At 33.6% G+C, this 20,269-nt stretch overlaps 1 protein-coding gene across 1 annotated transcript in view; it reads right to left on the bottom strand.

The window, feature by feature from the left end:
* CDH19 (cadherin 19) overlaps positions 1-20,269 on the bottom strand; it is a 54,010-nt gene that overhangs the window by 1,082 nt on the left and 32,659 nt on the right. Inside the window, exons 9-10 of the mRNA XM_024754884.1 lie at positions 4,533-4,647; positions 2,242-2,493 (exon numbers count right to left, since the gene is read on the bottom strand). Of these exons, the coding sequence (XP_024610652.1) occupies positions 2,242-2,493; positions 4,533-4,647 (367 nt within the window). The remainder of the gene's footprint in view (positions 1-2,241; positions 2,494-4,532; positions 4,648-20,269) is intronic.

Genomic DNA, 20,269 nt, shown 5'->3' with positions numbered 1-20,269 from the left:
GCACACACATATATATATATATATATATATAGTGCATTGTTTTTGATGATCAATTTAAGATTAAAAATTTTATATTTTTCTTATATATTGAAAATGGAACAAAGCAGAATCTATATGCATCTGCCAATCTCGGTAACCAATGATCCATGTTAGTGGAAGTTAAGTACACAGAACTGATTTGTTTTTCGCCATTGAGACAAATTCTGTGGCATAATTATTTTCTAAGTTAATGTTTATTGACTACAAAGTATGTACCAGTCATTTTTCTGAAAGCTTTACATTTATTCATTGATTAGTTATGATACCCGTATTTTATTATAATTCTCTATTAAAGATAAGGAAACTGAAGTGCAGAGAGATTAAGTCACATACCCAGAGTCACACAGCTAGGAAACAAAAAGCTGGCATTCAAAACCAGAAAGTTGGTTCAGAATCCATGCTTTGTTATACTATATTAATTTCAGAAATTCCAAACCTATCAGGTTTCTGAAACGTAACACTGGTATGTCCACATCGATCAATTATATAAGATAATTTTAGCATTGTGTAGAAATAGAACAATTTCAGAATGCTTTTTAAAATTTTTAAATTTTAAAGAAAAGTGCGTGTGTATATGTGTGTGTTTCTGTGTGTTTCATGGATAGCCAATCCTTACACAATCTTGGATCTTATGTAGCTGTACAGCATTTCATCTATAAGAATTGAAACAGGAAGTAATGTTATTAATATTATCACAAAGAGAAATACATTAGGCCATATTTTATATAAATTTTACATTTAAAGAAATTGAAATAGTGTTCTTGAAATAAGGCCATCATGTTTGAATCCTGGCACTGTACTTTAATACAGCAGAGGTATATGGTTGAAATAGAAAGGGATCTAATAAATACTTTTTCAATCTATGAAAATTGAAGAGCGTATTCTTGAAACTTTCACAGGAAACTGCTGACTACTGGTTTACCCTGATTTCCCACCTTCTCAGTATTACTCGTGCCCTTGACTGTGAGGCTGCCGTTGGTATTTACTTGCAGGGTTTCGGGACTAGGTTTAGTTCTGTACCGGTGAGTAACTTAGTACTTGCATCCTGCAAACATTATACTGTTTTTACTACTTCTTGCTTCTGATATCTAGCTATGTAGCTCTAAATTCAGTTTCATGATCAAAGATCATTAAAAATAATTTTGAAAAACTGAAGCTAGGTAGAAATGAAGGGTAACTTTGAATGGTAAAAGAGGAATGGTAAAAGAGGAAAGCTTTGAGACAGACGAGAAGAGTGAAGGCAAAGCAAATCCTGAAACATTTTGTATGTCCCTTTGAGCAGTGAGTTTGGGATTCCAGAACCCATGGCTGATACCATTGCTGTCAACACTCTGTAAAGTTGTGTTGGCTTTGATATGAAGTTATGAGGGAAAGCAAGAGAAGGGTTTAGATTATATATACTGGTATGTTAAAGAAAGGGAAAATGTTTTGCTAGATGCATGTAGTTTTGAAAGCCTGGCTAAAACATTTGGGGCCTCATTTGCCTCATCCGTAAAATAAGAATAACTTATCTCCTTGTGAAAACAACAGCAGCAACAAAAACAAACAAAAACAGGTGGAGCTATTTTACTATTTCTTTTGTGTTTAGCACTTTAAGTAAGACCCTCTCTTTTACATTTTTTCATCTTAACATTTACTTCCTCAATGCTCCTAGGCTTCAGTGAGCTCCAGTATCATGTTGGATAGAGGTGTGTTATGGAATATTAGCACTTCATTTACTAGCTGCATGACTCTTTGTAAACCATATAACTCTTGGAATTTCACTTTCTTCATCTATGCAATGAAGGTGATAATAGTCGCCACTTCTTAAGGTTATCTTGAGGATCAAACTGCATAACTTCTGTAAAGCACTTAGGACACTCTCCTGGAGTATAATAGGCACTCAATGGAATCTCATCATTATTATTACTAATTTTTATATTGCTACATACGTTGCAATGTGTGTGTCCAAAACACTCTTAAAAGGATGGGCACAGGTATACTCATATAGAATTCAAGGATCATCTATTTTCAACCTGAAGTGCATATTCACTCTATTTTTCATTCACTCCACTTGATTTTAGAATTGTAACACATTAAGAAGGCAATTAAATGCAGACACACACACAAGACCACACATACCATTATAATGGAATTAACTCTTTTCTATATTTATCACGTTACTGTCAATAAATGAAGATATGCTCAGTTCACACAACTTACCACATATTATCATAATGCATATCAGAATAGCAATTATGACTTCTGTCCTGAATCCCATGGAAAGCATAAGATCTTTATTACTGCAGGTCTGCGTGCTACCAGTGTCATCACAGGCACAGACGTGTATGGTAAGGGTGTTTGTGCTTGTAAGTGATGGGATTCCATTGTCAGCAATTAGGATGGATATGTAGAAGACAGGCTCTTCTTGAAGGCTGAAACCAGTTCTATTAGTCAAAATTACAGCTGTGTTATCTAAAACAAAAATCCATGTGCATGATTTTTTCAATAATACAAAAGAAATTCATACCAGTTAAATGTACTAGAGGCAGCAGTGTAGAGATCAAATAAGTTCAAATAGGGAAGAGCAAATTTCTGATAAAAAAGACAAGAGATCAACTCAAAAAGTCATTATTGATTTTGACATTGCCTAAATCCCAATTTAAAAATTAGATAAAGTATATGAATCAGTTCCAAAATGTTTTTTGATAAATATATGAAATGTACATGTGGAACACAGAAAAGAAAACAACATTTTAATTAGATATAATAGTAAATAGGGGGTATTAGCATTAACTTTATAATGACAGTATCAGTTTCATTCGGGTTAAATACTCAGGACAGGGCTTTTTCTAGTAGAAACTCATTATTTTCACAAATACCATAAATACACAAGGTTTTCAAGTCATCTCCCTATCACAGCAAGTGGTCTCAAATAATGTATTTACTAATAAGACAAAAGAATTCATTTTACTTGGTGTAAAAGATTCTATTAGAATGTTTCATTTCACTTTGACACTATTAACCCATTTTCTACTTAAATTTCAGAGAATCGTTAAACCTTGGTAGTACTGATTAATTCACCTAGACAGAACATTCAAAAAATTAACAAAAATAAACAATATATACTTCAACACATTTGAAATTGCTTCTCCCTCAATCCCAAAATATTCTAAATAGTCTTTTCCAGTGCAGTTTATTGTGTCTCAGTACTAGTGTTTCCCCCCGACTTGACTTTGATTTTTGGTAGTGGCATTCCCTGAAATATTTTCTGTGGCAATGAAACAAATTTTAGAAGACACAAACAAATAAATGGAAACACATAAATGGAAGACTTTGAAATAGGCAAATGCAAATAAATGGAAGTCTTTTGAAATGTATGCCTACTTATGACTTTTCCCAAATCACCTTTTAAAAACTAATTCTCCATCATGCTCTTGAAGTCTATAAAACTCTTGTAATTTTATTCACTAGGCAGATTGAAGAGGTGAGAGAGTTTATATATTTTTGGTATGTATTTCATTAAATTCCTTGTAACTGCAAACATTAAACCAAATCAATTATTCTCTTTACGTTCAATATATTTATTTTGTCCCACTAACTTATTTTATATTTACATAAACAAATCTAACCCACAGCTTATTTCTTATATTAATATTTGCATTTTTTTAAATCCTAAATCTATTTGAGTTTCCTTCACTGGGGAATTTGACAAAGGCAAAAGGAAAAGAACGTGTCTGCATTTATTCTCCCATAACAGATCTCCCCTTATATGGAGCTTAAACTCAGTTGTAAGGAAGGACAGCTGCAGGTGTTTGGTTATAGATGCTTGAGTAATGAATCCTACAGTGTTTCATATCTTTGAGATATGAAGCAAAATTAGAATAGAAATCCATGTAATGATAAAAAAATATTTTACTGAAGTGAAGGAAAAAAGAACAGAGTGGCTTTGTAAAAAGTTATTCCCCTTCTATATGGAAGGAAAAGGAATTCTGTCCCTCTGTACAAAATCCTTCAGAACATTTTGTTCTCAGGCTGATATAATCACTTCGTTTTGAAGGAAAAAGCATAGTCTTAAGCCAATTCCAAATACTTATAGCTCCTAATTAATGACTCCAAATATCTTTCAATCAATCAAGCTAACATGATTATATATCATTTTCTTCCCCAGACATGGGTTGAAGTTTGAGTTATGTGAAGACGTGAAAGGAACCATGGTGTCAGAACCGCAATTATATTTGCAAGGTCATTCAGACTTTACAGGGGCCTATAGCCAATGACGACTTGAAAAAGTGCTTCTAATTTAAAGAAATCCAGTGGGAAATGGGGAAATGATATTCCTAGGACACTACTTTGAGTTTTGTTTCCAATTTCCATTGCCACTCCTTGCTTTATTTCTCAACATTATCATATTTCAGGTATAGTATAAAAAGTAATGTTACAAATTTCCTTAAAATTAAACAAGATTCTCAAAGAAGAATGGATAGAAAGTTATTATGAGTGAATGGCATTACCTTGATTATCTATGATTGTAAAACTTGAGTTATTTTCTACCACAGATACATTAAAGTAAAAGTGGTGATCTTCTATGGATTCATCTCTATCCACTGCACTGATGGTCTGAATCACCTAGAAAAAAATAAGGGATAAGTTTTTTATATTATTATTCAGAAAAATGATCATTATCATTATTATATTCTTCTTATTATTAGCTTTTATTAAAATTGCTTTACCAAAATCTTTATGGATATTGCAGAGGATATCTCAAACTGGTGGAGAATATGAAAATATTTTTTCAGGTTAAAAATATGTTTACTTGGGGCTTCCCTGGTGGCGCAGTGATTGAGAGTCCGCCTGCCGATGCAGGGGACATGGGTTCATGCCCCGGTCCAGGAAGACCCCACATTCCGCGGAGCGGCTAGGCCCGTCAGCCATGGCCGCTGAGCCTGTGCGTCAACGTGAGAGGCCACAGCTAAATATATATATATATATATATATATATGTTTACTTGCTCCTTTCAAAAGAACATTTTAATATTACATAATAAATAAACTCTTGTTAACAGAGGAGAAGATTTCCATAAGCTAAGTTCATTAGAAAACATCCTCCCATCCTTCCTGCCTGGATTTCTCCCTTCCTTCCTTTTTTCCTTCTCCCTTTCTTATCTGAATACCAACCATTATGATTTGCTGAAGTTATATATTTCCTGCTTATATTGACAGCATAGCTGTGGTAAGCTTATTGTCTTACTAGAGTATTTGCTAAAGTAATGAGCTTTTAAATTGATTGGAGGAAGTAATGCATTTAAAGCTTAGGGGCAATGTACATGATTTCCTTGACCCACAAAGATTATAGGAAAAGTGTTCCACATCAAATAAATCCCTCTCTCTATCTCAGATCATAAAAAAGTGAAATAATGCAACTATGAACAAACGACAATTAGTTCTTTGCTTTCAAGACATGAAAGTGTCAGTCAAGTAGTTAATTATTGTCAAAAAAGAGATGTGCTGTCAAGATCAAATAATGAGATTGTGATTAATTCTGGAAATTAAAGTAAATTGACTATAGAAGTTATTGTTTTGAATTTTCTAGAATGAAAGTGCTTTTAACAATGTGTCAAACAAAAATATCCTTAGTTACAAGATGACAGACCCATAATTTATAATGTTACACTTCAAAGGGTATCTCCCCACATGCATAAAGAACCTTGTGAAACTAATGCAATTTGTACATTATTTCTCTACATTGATTTATCTTTTCCCTCATAACACATTCTTAATTAAATCATAATCATGTAGTGTTAATTAAATAATCTAATAAAAGAAAACATTTTTATTCAATTCATGCCTACAATAATAAATGTTCATCGTATGAGGATAATTATTTTATTCTGGGTTATTATAAGATTTTGTATAGCCAGGGCAAAGGGCAAGGACTTGGAAGTCTGATACTCTGAATTCTGCCTTTACCACTTAATTTTCTAAGCTTAAAAACTGGAGATACTTTTTTTTTTTTTTAACTTTTTAATTTTTTTGCCCGCATCGCACGTCTTGCTTGTGGGATCTTAGATCCCTAACTAGGGATCAAGCCTGTGCCCCCTCCACTGGAAGCACGAATTCTTAACCACTGGACCGCCAGACGATTCACTTTGCTATACACTTGAAACTAACACAACATTGTAAATCAACTATGCTCCAATAACATTTTTTTTTAAATGGAGATACTAATACTTAACTTTTAGGATTCATCTTTAGGATTCAATGTCTTAGCTTGTCAAAGTGCTTGTCATATAAGCAGTACACATTTTTACGTGTTTTCTTCGGGAAAACATTGTCTTGTTGGGATTTGCATAGGATGGTGTCCTGAATACTGTGAGTAATCCTGTTATATATATATTTGCTCAATTAAGATGGATAGCAAATTGTAAAAAAAAATCACGTTAATCTTGTTGGCATATGCAGCCTTGATGTTTAGACAAGGAATAATTTATCTTACTACCTGACTTTCTGTTTTAGACACATGCCTCTGACTAAATGTTGAAAATGTTTTCCCTTCCTGTATGAAGGGTCAAGAACACTTGAGAGATTTTGACTTTGTATATATTTTAAAATACTTTAAAAACCAAACTACCAGGGTGAGCTGTGACAAAGCGAGAGAGAGGCATGGACATATATACTCTACCAAACGTAAGGTAGATAGCTAGTGGGAAGCAGCCGCATAGCACAGGGAGATCAGCTAGGTGCTTTGTGACCGCCTGGAGGGGTGGGATAGGGAGGGTGGGAGGGAGGGAGACGCAAGAGGGAAGAGATATGGGAACATATGTATATGTATAACTGATTCACTTTCTTATAAAGCAGAAACTAACACACCATTGTAAAGCAATTATACCCCAATAAAGATGTTAAAAACCAAACTACCCTATACATATGTATAGGTAAATGGAATATGTACAGGTTTCTCCTGTCTTTTTCAGTGAACATACCTCCACTTATAAACTGCTTTGTAAACCGGGTTTCCATATGTTTTATTGGGTTCCACCACTTTACAAAAATAGGAACCCACTGACTGACATAATAGAATCAGTCACATAGTGGGTATCATTAATTCTATTGAACCAGCCTCGAACATACATTTTTCTTGAAAACGCAAATCTCTAAAAAGGGGTCAACATTAATATACCTTCAAGTCTTTTTTTTTTTTTTGCGGTACACGAGCCTCTCACTGCTGTGGCCTCTTAATTCTAAGAAAAATCCCTATTTGTTGCATTGGTTAGATTTCTAAACTATATACTTATATCTACTTACCTGGAGCCTATCTCTGGCCTTATACATTTATGAGAGAAGCAAAGAAATCAAAATGCAAAGCTCATACAAAGAACAGCTATGTTTGACAAATTCTGAAACTGTAGCTTTTTCATTTCTTTTTGCTCTCTGGGCAGAATTTTGTCCAATTTCCCTCTGACACAGTACATGTGATTTCCTGTCTATACTACTTTGAAGTCTACAATGGAAATATACTTTGTAAGCATAGAGAACCTAACAATAACCACCTTTCACTGAGAACTTACCTATTGGCCGGGGTTTGTTCTATATATTAGCATAGCTGATCTTTGCAACAATCTTGTGGGATAAAACTTATCATTGTCCCAACTTCATATTTTCTTATATTAAGCTTCAAGTCAGTTATATATCTTAGGTAGGTAAAATTGCAGGGTCAGAATTTGAATGTAAGCTGATGCAACAGCTGGTGTGAAATATGAGTAGTATATGTGCCCCCCAGAGCCTTTTTTCAACTTTATTTAGATATAATTGACAAATAAAATTGTAAGATAAAGATAATCAAGGAAGACATATAATCATTTTCCTTCTATTAATTACCTTTCATTATGGCTTTTTTTTTTTAAGAGGCACCCATGGACCAGCTTACTAAAATGTCATTCCCAGATTAAATAGCCTGATTTTAAATCAGTCCAATACTCATTTCTCCACAAACTATAGGTATGGCCTTTGTTAAACATGCAATTTTTTGAAAGCTAGTCAATAAGCAAGTGTTATATACTGTGATTTGGAGCAAACAACTCAATTGAGTCTGTTTCCTTACCTCTAATGGCAGATATCAGTGAAACCTACTTCCAAGGTTAGTTGAGGAACACATTTTTGAATTATTATGAACTATAAATTGAATTATAAACTATAAATCAATACACAGGTACTGAGTATCAATTGATGTAAATTATTAATTCCTTGAAATGTGCTTAATAAATAATTTCTCTCAATGCAAGCTATATTAATTAACCAAAAAGTAGGAGTTGCAGTAAATGAATATGTGGAAGGATTTTTAAAATCTTATCAAAATTGCTTATCTAGTTAAGACCGTCACTTCTTACAGTACTTCCAAATCAGATTCCAAATCAGATCTGTTTGACAAAATAAATCTATAGAATTCAAAAAGGTTGTTGAACACCTGTTCAAAAGGTCAAAGTGCTAATTAATAACATAATAGAGCGACAAGATAATTGAGTCTGTAGTCTGTTTTCTTTCTTTGTTTAGAATGTTTTTAGGGGAAAAATGTTGAGATGCTCATGATATTCTAATATTTTGGTCCTAGACAGGGGCAGAGCTACTCTGTTTTAAAAAAATAAGTTTTCACACTACTAGATGTATATAAAAGCCATAGACATTGCAATGTTTTGCCATTAACTTGTAGAAATCTACCCATATTCTGTTACAAATTATACGTTATTAGATTTTTATCTCAACATATTTTTTTTTTCCTTTGACAAATTAAATTTTAATCAGTCTTTATAAGTTCACATAACATCATCATATATAAATTTAAAATTAAATTATGAAAATATCTAATTAATATCCCAAATGTATCCATTTAACAAATATTTCATTGACACTTGGAACATGCCACGTCATCTCAGGTCTGGGTGTCCCATGGTGGCTGGGGTCAAGAGTGTCTCTCTCACCACTGTTTACATTCTAGTGGAATAGAGGTAGAAGCAGGACTGCAAACTTAGAGTGTTGAGTAAGGACCTAATACCTAAAGTACAGAATAAAAGCGTATAATAAAACACCTAAAGTACATAATACTTAAACTTTTGGGGTCAGAGGACCTGGCATCTAAACTGAAATTAGATTTTACTTCAGAGTTGACTGGTGGCCACACAAACATTTATTTAAGGAGGGCATTTTACAGAGTTTGGACTTCACACAAATGGCCACTCACAAGTTTTAAACTGGGAAAGACAAAAGTATTTTATTTAGAATCCCAAATTATTGGGGGAAGTTTTGCATTTTAAAAGGCTCATTCTATGGGCATCCTTAGTGTGGGTATGAAGATAGAAGACCTAGTTAGCAAGCTTGGGAGCAACCGGTTGGTAAACAAAACTCCTGGATGTGCTATACAAAAAGACAGCAACCATCAGTGACAGGATGTGTTATTTTAAATGAGAAAGTACATATAAATTACTGAAGTGTTTGCATAAACTGAAGATGGTACAACATGCTTCCAGATGGAGATACAGTTTCCCAGGTCCCCAATTTTCTCTAAGGGTAGGTCGATGTCACCAAAGTAAGGTCTTTTTATCATTTCTAAGAAGGTACACAATATATTCTTCTGACCATTGCCGCAAAACTTAAAACTGACTGTAATAGAAGCGGTTTACGTGCCTACAGGCTTACCTAACGATAACTAATGAACAACCATAGTATATCTCTGCATGTCGGCTGTGAGATCGGGTAATTCAACATTTGATTTTACAGGAACGTCCCTCAGCAGAACTAAGGTTCACTGCGCAAGTGTTGCTGGCCCTTGAGAGCTTAGTAAGAGTGGGGATAGGGTACGATGACAGATTACAGAAAAATTTAGGAGATGGAATCAACTGAACTTAATGATTGATTGGATATAAAGAATAAAAGCCTAGAAGGAATTAACGATAATATCCATTTGTCTTTCTTGCACGACTTGGTGAACTGTAGTCATTTTGCTGGGGACACTGTAAAAAAAAGGCGGGCTTGGGAACAAATCTGGTGTGACCATAGGACACCCGAGTGAGTATTTTATCTAATTAGTTGGACCTATAGCTTAAAATACAAGAGAAAGAACTGGCATAAAGATCTAGAAGTCACTTGAATACGAACTGTATTTAAGACGTATTTGTGGAGGATAGCAGGAAGAGTGAGTCTGAAAAAATGAAAAGTATAGGACACAAGAGAGAAAGGAAAATGAAGAGAAACCAGGGATCACACTGTGGGATCACAGAAATTTAGTCAAAAGAATACTTTTACATGGAGACAATGTCAATGTCTTTACATTAGACAGTGTATTGGTATGAAAGAATCTAAAAATCACTGCTATTACACTTTACTTCTGGAAAAGAGATTTGGTATAAGTCAAGATAATGGGAATCATTAATTTGAAAAATAACTATTTACACCAAACAGAAAAGACAAATTGCCCTAATGTCAGCTCATTTATTATATTCACATTTTGCAAACTAATGAAAAATTTTCTCCTTCCTCTCCTCCCCATTCTGGCCATTTTATATATATATATATATATATATATGTTTACTTGCTCCTTTCAAAAGAACATTTTAATATTACATAATAAATAAACTCTTGTTAACAGAGGAGAAGATTTCCATAAGCTAAGTTCATTAGAAAACATCCTCCCATCCTTCCTGCCTGGATTTCTCCCTTCCTTCCTTTTTTCCTTCTCCCTTTCTTATCTGAATACCAACCATTATGATTTGCTGAAGTTATATATTTCCTGCTTATATTGACAGCATAGCTGTGGTAAGCTTATTGTCTTACTAGAGTATTTGCTAAAGTAATGAGCTTTTAAATTGATTGGAGGAAGTAATGCATTTAAAGCTTAGGGGCAATGTACATGATTTCCTTGACCCACAAAGATTATAGGAAAAGTGTTCCACATCAAATAAATCCCTCTCTCTATCTCAGATCATAAAAAAGTGAAATAATGCAACTATGAACAAACGACAATTAGTTCTTTGCTTTCAAGACATGAAAGTGTCAGTCAAGTAGTTAATTATTGTCAAAAAAGAGATGTGCTGTCAAGATCAAATAATGAGATTGTGATTAATTCTGGAAATTAAAGTAAATTGACTATAGAAGTTATTGTTTTGAATTTTCTAGAATGAAAGTGCTTTTAACAATGTGTCAAACAAAAATATCCTTAGTTACAAGATGACAGACCCATAATTTATAATGTTACACTTCAAAGGGTATCTCCCCACATGCATAAAGAACCTTGTGAAACTAATGCAATTTGTACATTATTTCTCTACATTGATTTATCTTTTCCCTCATAACACATTCTTAATTAAATCATAATCATGTAGTGTTAATTAAATAATCTAATAAAAGAAAACATTTTTATTCAATTCATGCCTACAATAATAAATGTTCATCGTATGAGGATAATTATTTTATTCTGGGTTATTATAAGATTTTGTATAGCCAGGGCAAAGGGCAAGGACTTGGAAGTCTGATACTCTGAATTCTGCCTTTACCACTTAATTTTCTAAGCTTAAAAACTGGAGATACTTTTTTTTTTTTTTAACTTTTTAATTTTTTTGCCCGCATCGCACGTCTTGCTTGTGGGATCTTAGATCCCTAACTAGGGATCAAGCCTGTGCCCCCTCCACTGGAAGCACGAATTCTTAACCACTGGACCGCCAGACGATTCACTTTGCTATACACTTGAAACTAACACAACATTGTAAATCAACTATGCTCCAATAACATTTTTTTTTAAATGGAGATACTAATACTTAACTTTTAGGATTCATCTTTAGGATTCAATGTCTTAGCTTGTCAAAGTGCTTGTCATATAAGCAGTACACATTTTTACGTGTTTTCTTCGGGAAAACATTGTCTTGTTGGGATTTGCATAGGATGGTGTCCTGAATACTGTGAGTAATCCTGTTATATATATATTTGCTCAATTAAGATGGATAGCAAATTGTAAAAAAAAATCACGTTAATCTTGTTGGCATATGCAGCCTTGATGTTTAGACAAGGAATAATTTATCTTACTACCTGACTTTCTGTTTTAGACACATGCCTCTGACTAAATGTTGAAAATGTTTTCCCTTCCTGTATGAAGGGTCAAGAACACTTGAGAGATTTTGACTTTGTATATATTTTAAAATACTTTAAAAACCAAACTACCAGGGTGAGCTGTGACAAAGCGAGAGAGAGGCATGGACATATATACTCTACCAAACGTAAGGTAGATAGCTAGTGGGAAGCAGCCGCATAGCACAGGGAGATCAGCTAGGTGCTTTGTGACCGCCTGGAGGGGTGGGATAGGGAGGGTGGGAGGGAGGGAGACGCAAGAGGGAAGAGATATGGGAACATATGTATATGTATAACTGATTCACTTTCTTATAAAGCAGAAACTAACACACCATTGTAAAGCAATTATACCCCAATAAAGATGTTAAAAACCAAACTACCCTATACATATGTATAGGTAAATGGAATATGTACAGGTTTCTCCTGTCTTTTTCAGTGAACATACCTCCACTTATAAACTGCTTTGTAAACCGGGTTTCCATATGTTTTATTGGGTTCCACCACTTTACAAAAATAGGAACCCACTGACTGACATAATAGAATCAGTCACATAGTGGGTATCATTAATTCTATTGAACCAGCCTCGAACATACATTTTTCTTGAAAACGCAAATCTCTAAAAAGGGGTCAACATTAATATACCTTCAAGTCTTTTTTTTTTTTTTGCGGTACACGAGCCTCTCACTGCTGTGGCCTCTCCTCCCGTTGTGGAGCACAGGCTCCGGACGCACAGGCTTAGCAGCCATGGCTCACGGGCCCAGCCACTCCGTGGCATGTGGGATCTTCCTGGACCGGGGCATGAACCCATGTCCCCTGCATCGGCAGGCGGACTCTCAACCACTGCGCCATCAGGGAAGCCCTACCTTCAAGTCTTGAGTGAGGATATTGATTTTTTATTTTAATATAACAATGGAAAGTTTTTCATTTTAATTTTCAAATAAAATTCTAAGAAAAATCCCTATTTGTTGCATTGGTTAGATTTCTAAACTATATACTTATATCTACTTACCTGGAGCCTATCTCTGGCCTTATACATTTATGAGAGAAGCAAAGAAATCAAAATGCAAAGCTCATACAAAGAACAGCTATGTTTGACAAATTCTGAAACTGTAGCTTTTTCATTTCTTTTTGCTCTCTGGGCAGAATTTTGTCCAATTTCCCTCTGACACAGTACATGTGATTTCCTGTCTATACTACTTTGAAGTCTACAATGGAAATATACTTTGTAAGCATAGAGAACCTAACAATAACCACCTTTCACTGAGAACTTACCTATTGGCCGGGGTTTGTTCTATATATTAGCATAGCTGATCTTTGCAACAATCTTGTGGGATAAAACTTATCATTGTCCCAACTTCATATTTTCTTATATTAAGCTTCAAGTCAGTTATATATCTTAGGTAGGTAAAATTGCAGGGTCAGAATTTGAATGTAAGCTGATGCAACAGCTGGTGTGAAATATGAGTAGTATATGTGCCCCCCAGAGCCTTTTTTCAACTTTATTTAGATATAATTGACAAATAAAATTGTAAGATAAAGATAATCAAGGAAGACATATAATCATTTTCCTTCTATTAATTACCTTTCATTATGGCTTTTTTTTTTTAAGAGGCACCCATGGACCAGCTTACTAAAATGTCATTCCCAGATTAAATAGCCTGATTTTAAATCAGTCCAATACTCATTTCTCCACAAACTATAGGTATGGCCTTTGTTAAACATGCAATTTTTTGAAAGCTAGTCAATAAGCAAGTGTTATATACTGTGATTTGGAGCAAACAACTCAATTGAGTCTGTTTCCTTACCTCTAATGGCAGATATCAGTGAAACCTACTTCCAAGGTTAGTTGAGGAACACATTTTTGAATTATTATGAACTATAAATTGAATTATAAACTATAAATCAATACACAGGTACTGAGTATCAATTGATGTAAATTATTAATTCCTTGAAATGTGCTTAATAAATAATTTCTCTCAATGCAAGCTATATTAATTAACCAAAAAGTAGGAGTTGCAGTAAATGAATATGTGGAAGGATTTTTAAAATCTTATCAAAATTGCTTATCTAGTTAAGACCGTCACTTCTTACAGTACTTCCAAATCAGATTCCAAATCAGATCTGTTTGACAAAATAAATCTATAGAATTCAAAAAGGTTGTTGAACACCTGTTCAAAAGGTCAAAGTGCTAATTAATAACATAATAGAGCGACAAGATAATTGAGTCTGTAGTCTGTTTTCTTTCTTTGTTTAGAATGTTTTTAGGGGAAAAATGTTGAGATGCTCATGATATTCTAATATTTTGGTCCTAGACAGGGGCAGAGCTACTCTGTTTTAAAAAAATAAGTTTTCACACTACTAGATGTATATAAAAGCCATAGACATTGCAATGTTTTGCCATTAACTTGTAGAAATCTACCCATATTCTGTTACAAATTATACGTTATTAGATTTTTATCTCAACATATTTTTTTTTTCCTTTGACAAATTAAATTTTAATCAGTCTTTATAAGTTCACATAACATCATCATATATAAATTTAAAATTAAATTATGAAAATATCTAATTAATATCCCAAATGTATCCATTTAACAAATATTTCATTGACACTTGGAACATGCCACGTCATCTCAGGTCTGGGTGTCCCATGGTGGCTGGGGTCAAGAGTGTCTCTCTCACCACTGTTTACATTCTAGTGGAATAGAGGTAGAAGCAGGACTGCAAACTTAGAGTGTTGAGTAAGGACCTAATACCTAAAGTACAGAATAAAAGCGTATAATAAAACACCTAAAGTACATAATACTTAAACTTTTGGGGTCAGAGGACCTGGCATCTAAACTGAAATTAGATTTTACTTCAGAGTTGACTGGTGGCCACACAAACATTTATTTAAGGAGGGCATTTTACAGAGTTTGGACTTCACACAAATGGCCACTCACAAGTTTTAAACTGGGAAAGACAAAAGTATTTTATTTAGAATCCCAAATTATTGGGGGAAGTTTTGCATTTTAAAAGGCTCATTCTATGGGCATCCTTAGTGTGGGTATGAAGATAGAAGACCTAGTTAGCAAGCTTGGGAGCAACCGGTTGGTAAACAAAACTCCTGGATGTGCTATACAAAAAGACAGCAACCATCAGTGACAGGATGTGTTATTTTAAATGAGAAAGTACATATAAATTACTGAAGTGTTTGCATAAACTGAAGATGGTACAACATGCTTCCAGATGGAGATACAGTTTCCCAGGTCCCCAATTTTCTCTAAGGGTAGGTCGATGTCACCAAAGTAAGGTCTTTTTATCATTTCTAAGAAGGTACACAATATATTCTTCTGACCATTGCCGCAAAACTTAAAACTGACTGTAATAGAAGCGGTTTACGTGCCTACAGGCTTACCTAACGATAACTAATGAACAACCATAGTATATCTCTGCATGTCGGCTGTGAGATCGGGTAATTCAACATTTGATTTTACAGGAACGTCCCTCAGCAGAACTAAGGTTCACTGCGCAAGTGTTGCTGGCCCTTGAGAGCTTAGTAAGAGTGGGGATAGGGTACGATGACAGATTACAGAAAAATTTAGGAGATGGAATCAACTGAACTTAATGATTGATTGGATATAAAGAATAAAAGCCTAGAAGGAATTAACGATAATATCCATTTGTCTTTCTTGCACGACTTGGTGAACTGTAGTCATTTTGCTGGGGACACTGTAAAAAAAAGGCGGGCTTGGGAACAAATCTGGTGTGACCATAGGACACCCGAGTGAGTATTTTATCTAATTAGTTGGACCTATAGCTTAAAATACAAGAGAAAGAACTGGCATAAAGATCTAGAAGTCACTTGAATACGAACTGTATTTAAGACGTATTTGTGGAGGATAGCAGGAAGAGTGAGTCTGAAAAAATGAAAAGTATAGGACACAAGAGAGAAAGGAAAATGAAGAGAAACCAGGGATCACACTGTGGGATCACAGAAATTTAGTCAAAAGAATACTTTTACATGGAGACAATGTCAATGTCTTTACATTAGACAGTGTATTGGTATGAAAGAATCTAAAAATCACTGCTATTACACTTTACTTCTGGAAAAGAGATTTGGTATAAGTCAAGATAATGGGAATCATTAATTTGAAAAATAACTATTTACACCAAACAGAAAAGACAAATTGCCCTAATGTCAGCTCATTTATTATATTCACATTTTGCAAACTAATGAAAAATTTTCTCCTTCCTCTCCTCCCCATTCTGGCCATTTACACACTAAGAAGAGAAATAAAACTTCTGTTTACCCACATAGGCCATTAAGGAAATGTCTGATTTCCTCCAGAATACACTGCAGCTATTCTGCTATTTTGATTTTCTATAATGAATGTTATTATCTACCCAAAGCAGATAGATATAGGAGACCTTTTAACTTGTCATCTTGTCCAGCTGTTTGAGCCTGTGGGAAGTGGGATGGGAGTGATTTTCATAGTATGAGAAAACATATAAAATATATCCCTTTTGATTTTTAATTCATTACATGTGAAAATCACAATATTCTGTATATATTGTGTCAAATAAACATTAAAATTAATTTCATCAGTTTCTCTTTGACATACTAAAAACTTTGTGATAAGAGCACTTGACATGAGATCGACCCTCTTAACACATTTTTAAGTATCGTTAACTATAGAGACAATGTCGCATGCAGATTTCTAGAGCTTATTCACCCAGCTTAATGGAAACCTTATGCCTGTTGGATAGCAGCCTCTCCTCTTTTAAAAATATTTTTAAATGTGCCTTTAAGAAAATTTAAAATTCTGTCATATTTATTTGTCAGTATTTTACTAGATAATCTTATCTTCTCAAATAAATTTTCTTCTTTCCAGTAACTCTGTTTTGTACGTATTTTATATATTATTGTGTGGACCTAAGCTTCAGAACACTATGCATTGATAGTGTGGAAAGCAGGAATTCCTTTCTCATTACTGTTTTAAATTATACTACCATGTGTGTTTCAGTATCAAGTGAGATTTTGACTGTTGATTTGAGTACATTATTTCATTCTTACTATTTATATTATGTGTGCATTTTGACTCATTTTATTTGTAATCCAAAATTTAAGTTTTGTCAAAGGACTTCTTAGCATCAAATGAAAAGTTTACACATATTTTTACATTATGTGTATATTATATCACTATATCTAAGGAAAATATTAATAGGTTTTAAAATATTGTTTTGTTATTCTCCTAAAAATACTGAATATGTTTTCTCTTATGGATTGGGCTTTTGGTGACATACTTAAGAACTCTTTGCCTAGCCATAGAAGAGAATTTCTTCTCCTCTGCTTCTAAAAGTTTTGTTGCTTTAGGTTGACATTTAAATATATGATACATTTTGAAATAATCTTTGTATAAGGTGTGAGGTTAAGGTAGAGTTTTCCATTTCCTCCCTATGAATACCCATTTGCAACAGCAAAATTTGTTGAAAAGACTTGAGAATTTAAATGTATTTGTGTATCTTCTCCCCAATACTGCTCATATCATCCAGATTTTCAAATTATTAGAACACACAAATATCATATTATAAAACAGGGATTTAATTTTTACTCCTGTTTATCTAATTATTCTTTCTTTTTCTTGATTTGCATTCTCAAAGGTATCATTTCATTGTCTTTCAAACAATAGTTTTGAAATAAAATAATTTGGTAAACAAATACTAACTTGAAGAAAAATGATAAATGCAATTTATTGAATTATTGCTCCAGAGATTTAAAAAAAGCTTAATGTTTCAAACCAATCAAAATAAATCAAGAATCTGACCAAAAAAACTCCAATAAAAAAAAAAACCCAACATCAATAATATGTTTATATTGGTTTTTGTAACTTTCAATTTTTATTTTATAAGTAATGGTTTCCTTTAAGCATTGAATGAGAGACATTAACCTGCTTCCACCCTCATCTGCATACACAGTGACAGTGTTGTTTCTATGCACTATCCAGCGTACACAGACAACTCATAGCTCATCAGAATCTCTTTAGAAGGGTATGGGCCCCATGTTAAGAACTTGTAATGTATGACACTACTCTTAAATGTTTGCTGCTGTTAGTATTTACAAAATTACTTTGAATAAATTTCAATTCTACCAATTTTCTCATTTAATAGTATTTTTAAAGTATTTTATCTTTACTAACCCTTTTGTAGAGCAAAAGTTGTATCATTCTTTTTCTTATGAGGAGAATGGTATTCAGCATGGTTAGATTATCACTGAATTCAGTTAGTGTGGATGAGTTTAGTCAAGTTCTCTTGCTATTACGCCAGGCAATCTTTCTATTATTGCTGCTTAACTGTCGTTATTGATGTTTCATTCCCACAGGAGGGGAAACATATTTGAATTACATAACTGATTTTTAGACAATAAAAAATACCAATCAGTCCATACCATGCCCCAAATTAACACTAGAAAACAAACGTTCATTGCAATCCTCTCTAAAGGACCACTTTGTCTCTCAAAAACATGAAACAAAAGAAGACACAACAAATAAAAAACAAAGGACAACAGGTAGAGAATAAAGGGAAGAAAAATTATTTTGCTATCCTTTTCATTTTTTCTCAAATGCTAAGAGAAGCAAATCCATCAAACTTACACAAATACACACAGTTATCATTGGAAAGCTGTGTACGTGTATTGCTTAAGACTAAATTAAAAGTGTAGTAGAGGGCTTCCCTGGTGGCGCAGTGGTTGGGAGTCCGCCGGCCGGTGCGGGGAACGTGGGTTCGTGACCCGGTCCGGGAGGATCTCACATGCCGCGGAGTGGCTGGGCCCGGGAGGATCTCACATGCCGCGGAGCGGCTGGGCCCGTGGGCCTCTGGGCCTGCGCGTCTGGAGCCCGGAGAGGCCGCAGCGGTGAGACGCCCGCGTACCGAAAAAAAAAAAGTGTAGTAGACAATGCCACTCAAAAAAAAGAAAAAAAAACTAGAGAAGCCTGAGTTAATAAATACTTTTTTTTTTTGACTCTGTGGTCACTTTGATGCCAAGAATGATAATTAGCTAGAAAGAAAATGGCTTGTTGTTTAGTTTTCTGACGTTCTAGCACAGTTAAGCAATCTTCAGTATCTCATAATAAATTCATCATTAACAAATTACCAATGTTTGTAAAACAATCAAATTCCGATTTGAAATAATCAAGAAAATATTGTATACATAATAGAACATAGTTTTAAGATATAGATATATTTGTTTAGAAAATTTTTAATAATTTTAAAATGCGAGACTTTTGCCCTTCCTACTTATTCATAGATCTGCACTATAAAAAGCGAACCAGCAAAGCTCATGGAAAATCTCATGAATTCTTATACACATAGTCACATTATAAGCTTTAAAAAACAAGTTTCACAATTCAAAGCATTTTTCCCTAATTGTTTTTGAACCCAAGTTTTAAAAATTTGATAATCTTGATGTCAAAATAAAGGTAAGGGAAAATGTTGCTTTTACAGGATGACATTGATTGTTCTGGAATCTAATTGTTTCAAATTGTGCTACTTCAAGACTCATTAGTCTGGTTGTTCTAATAATCTAGGAGCTAATTAGAAAGACTGCTTTTCTTTTATTTGTTTTAAGGTGATTTATTAGGTAATTGGTATTCCAAAACATCTTTTATTTTGTTTGTTTTTCCTAAATTAAGTAAAATTATCTATATGCTTAAATTATATTTTATGCTCATTTTTATATACTCACTTGGTATTTCTATAGTCATAAGTAATTTACAAACATGTTTTCTATAAATCAATTCATTAAAAATGTTCACTTCCTATGAATATTAGCAGTAGATTCTATTATAAAAGACTATACAGTAAAATGTGGTTTTGATAAAAATGAAAAATAGATTAATTTATAGTAATACGTATTATAGAAAACGATTTGGATAAACTTCAATAGGACCACTATATTCTAGGGAAAACATTCACATTGACAAATCATCAACATGTCATCTGTAATGGATACAAAGTACCTGTATATTTATTTATTGACAAATTTATTCATAGTATTTCCAAAAGACAGTTACTACATCAGTATCAAGGAACCAGCTTTTAATAAGATGATTTCTTATCAATCAGCATGCCCTCTTATATGTTAATAACAGAAGCACTTTTTCTTT

This window comes from Neophocaena asiaeorientalis, unplaced genomic scaffold, assembly GCF_003031525.2.
Source record: "Neophocaena asiaeorientalis asiaeorientalis breed wild unplaced genomic scaffold, Neophocaena_asiaeorientalis_V1.1 scaffold124, whole genome shotgun sequence".
Classification (NCBI taxonomy): domain Eukaryota; kingdom Metazoa; phylum Chordata; class Mammalia; order Artiodactyla; family Phocoenidae; genus Neophocaena; species Neophocaena asiaeorientalis.
Note: the sequence above shows the minus strand (reverse complement) of the source record. Positions and strands in the feature narration are given on the sequence as shown.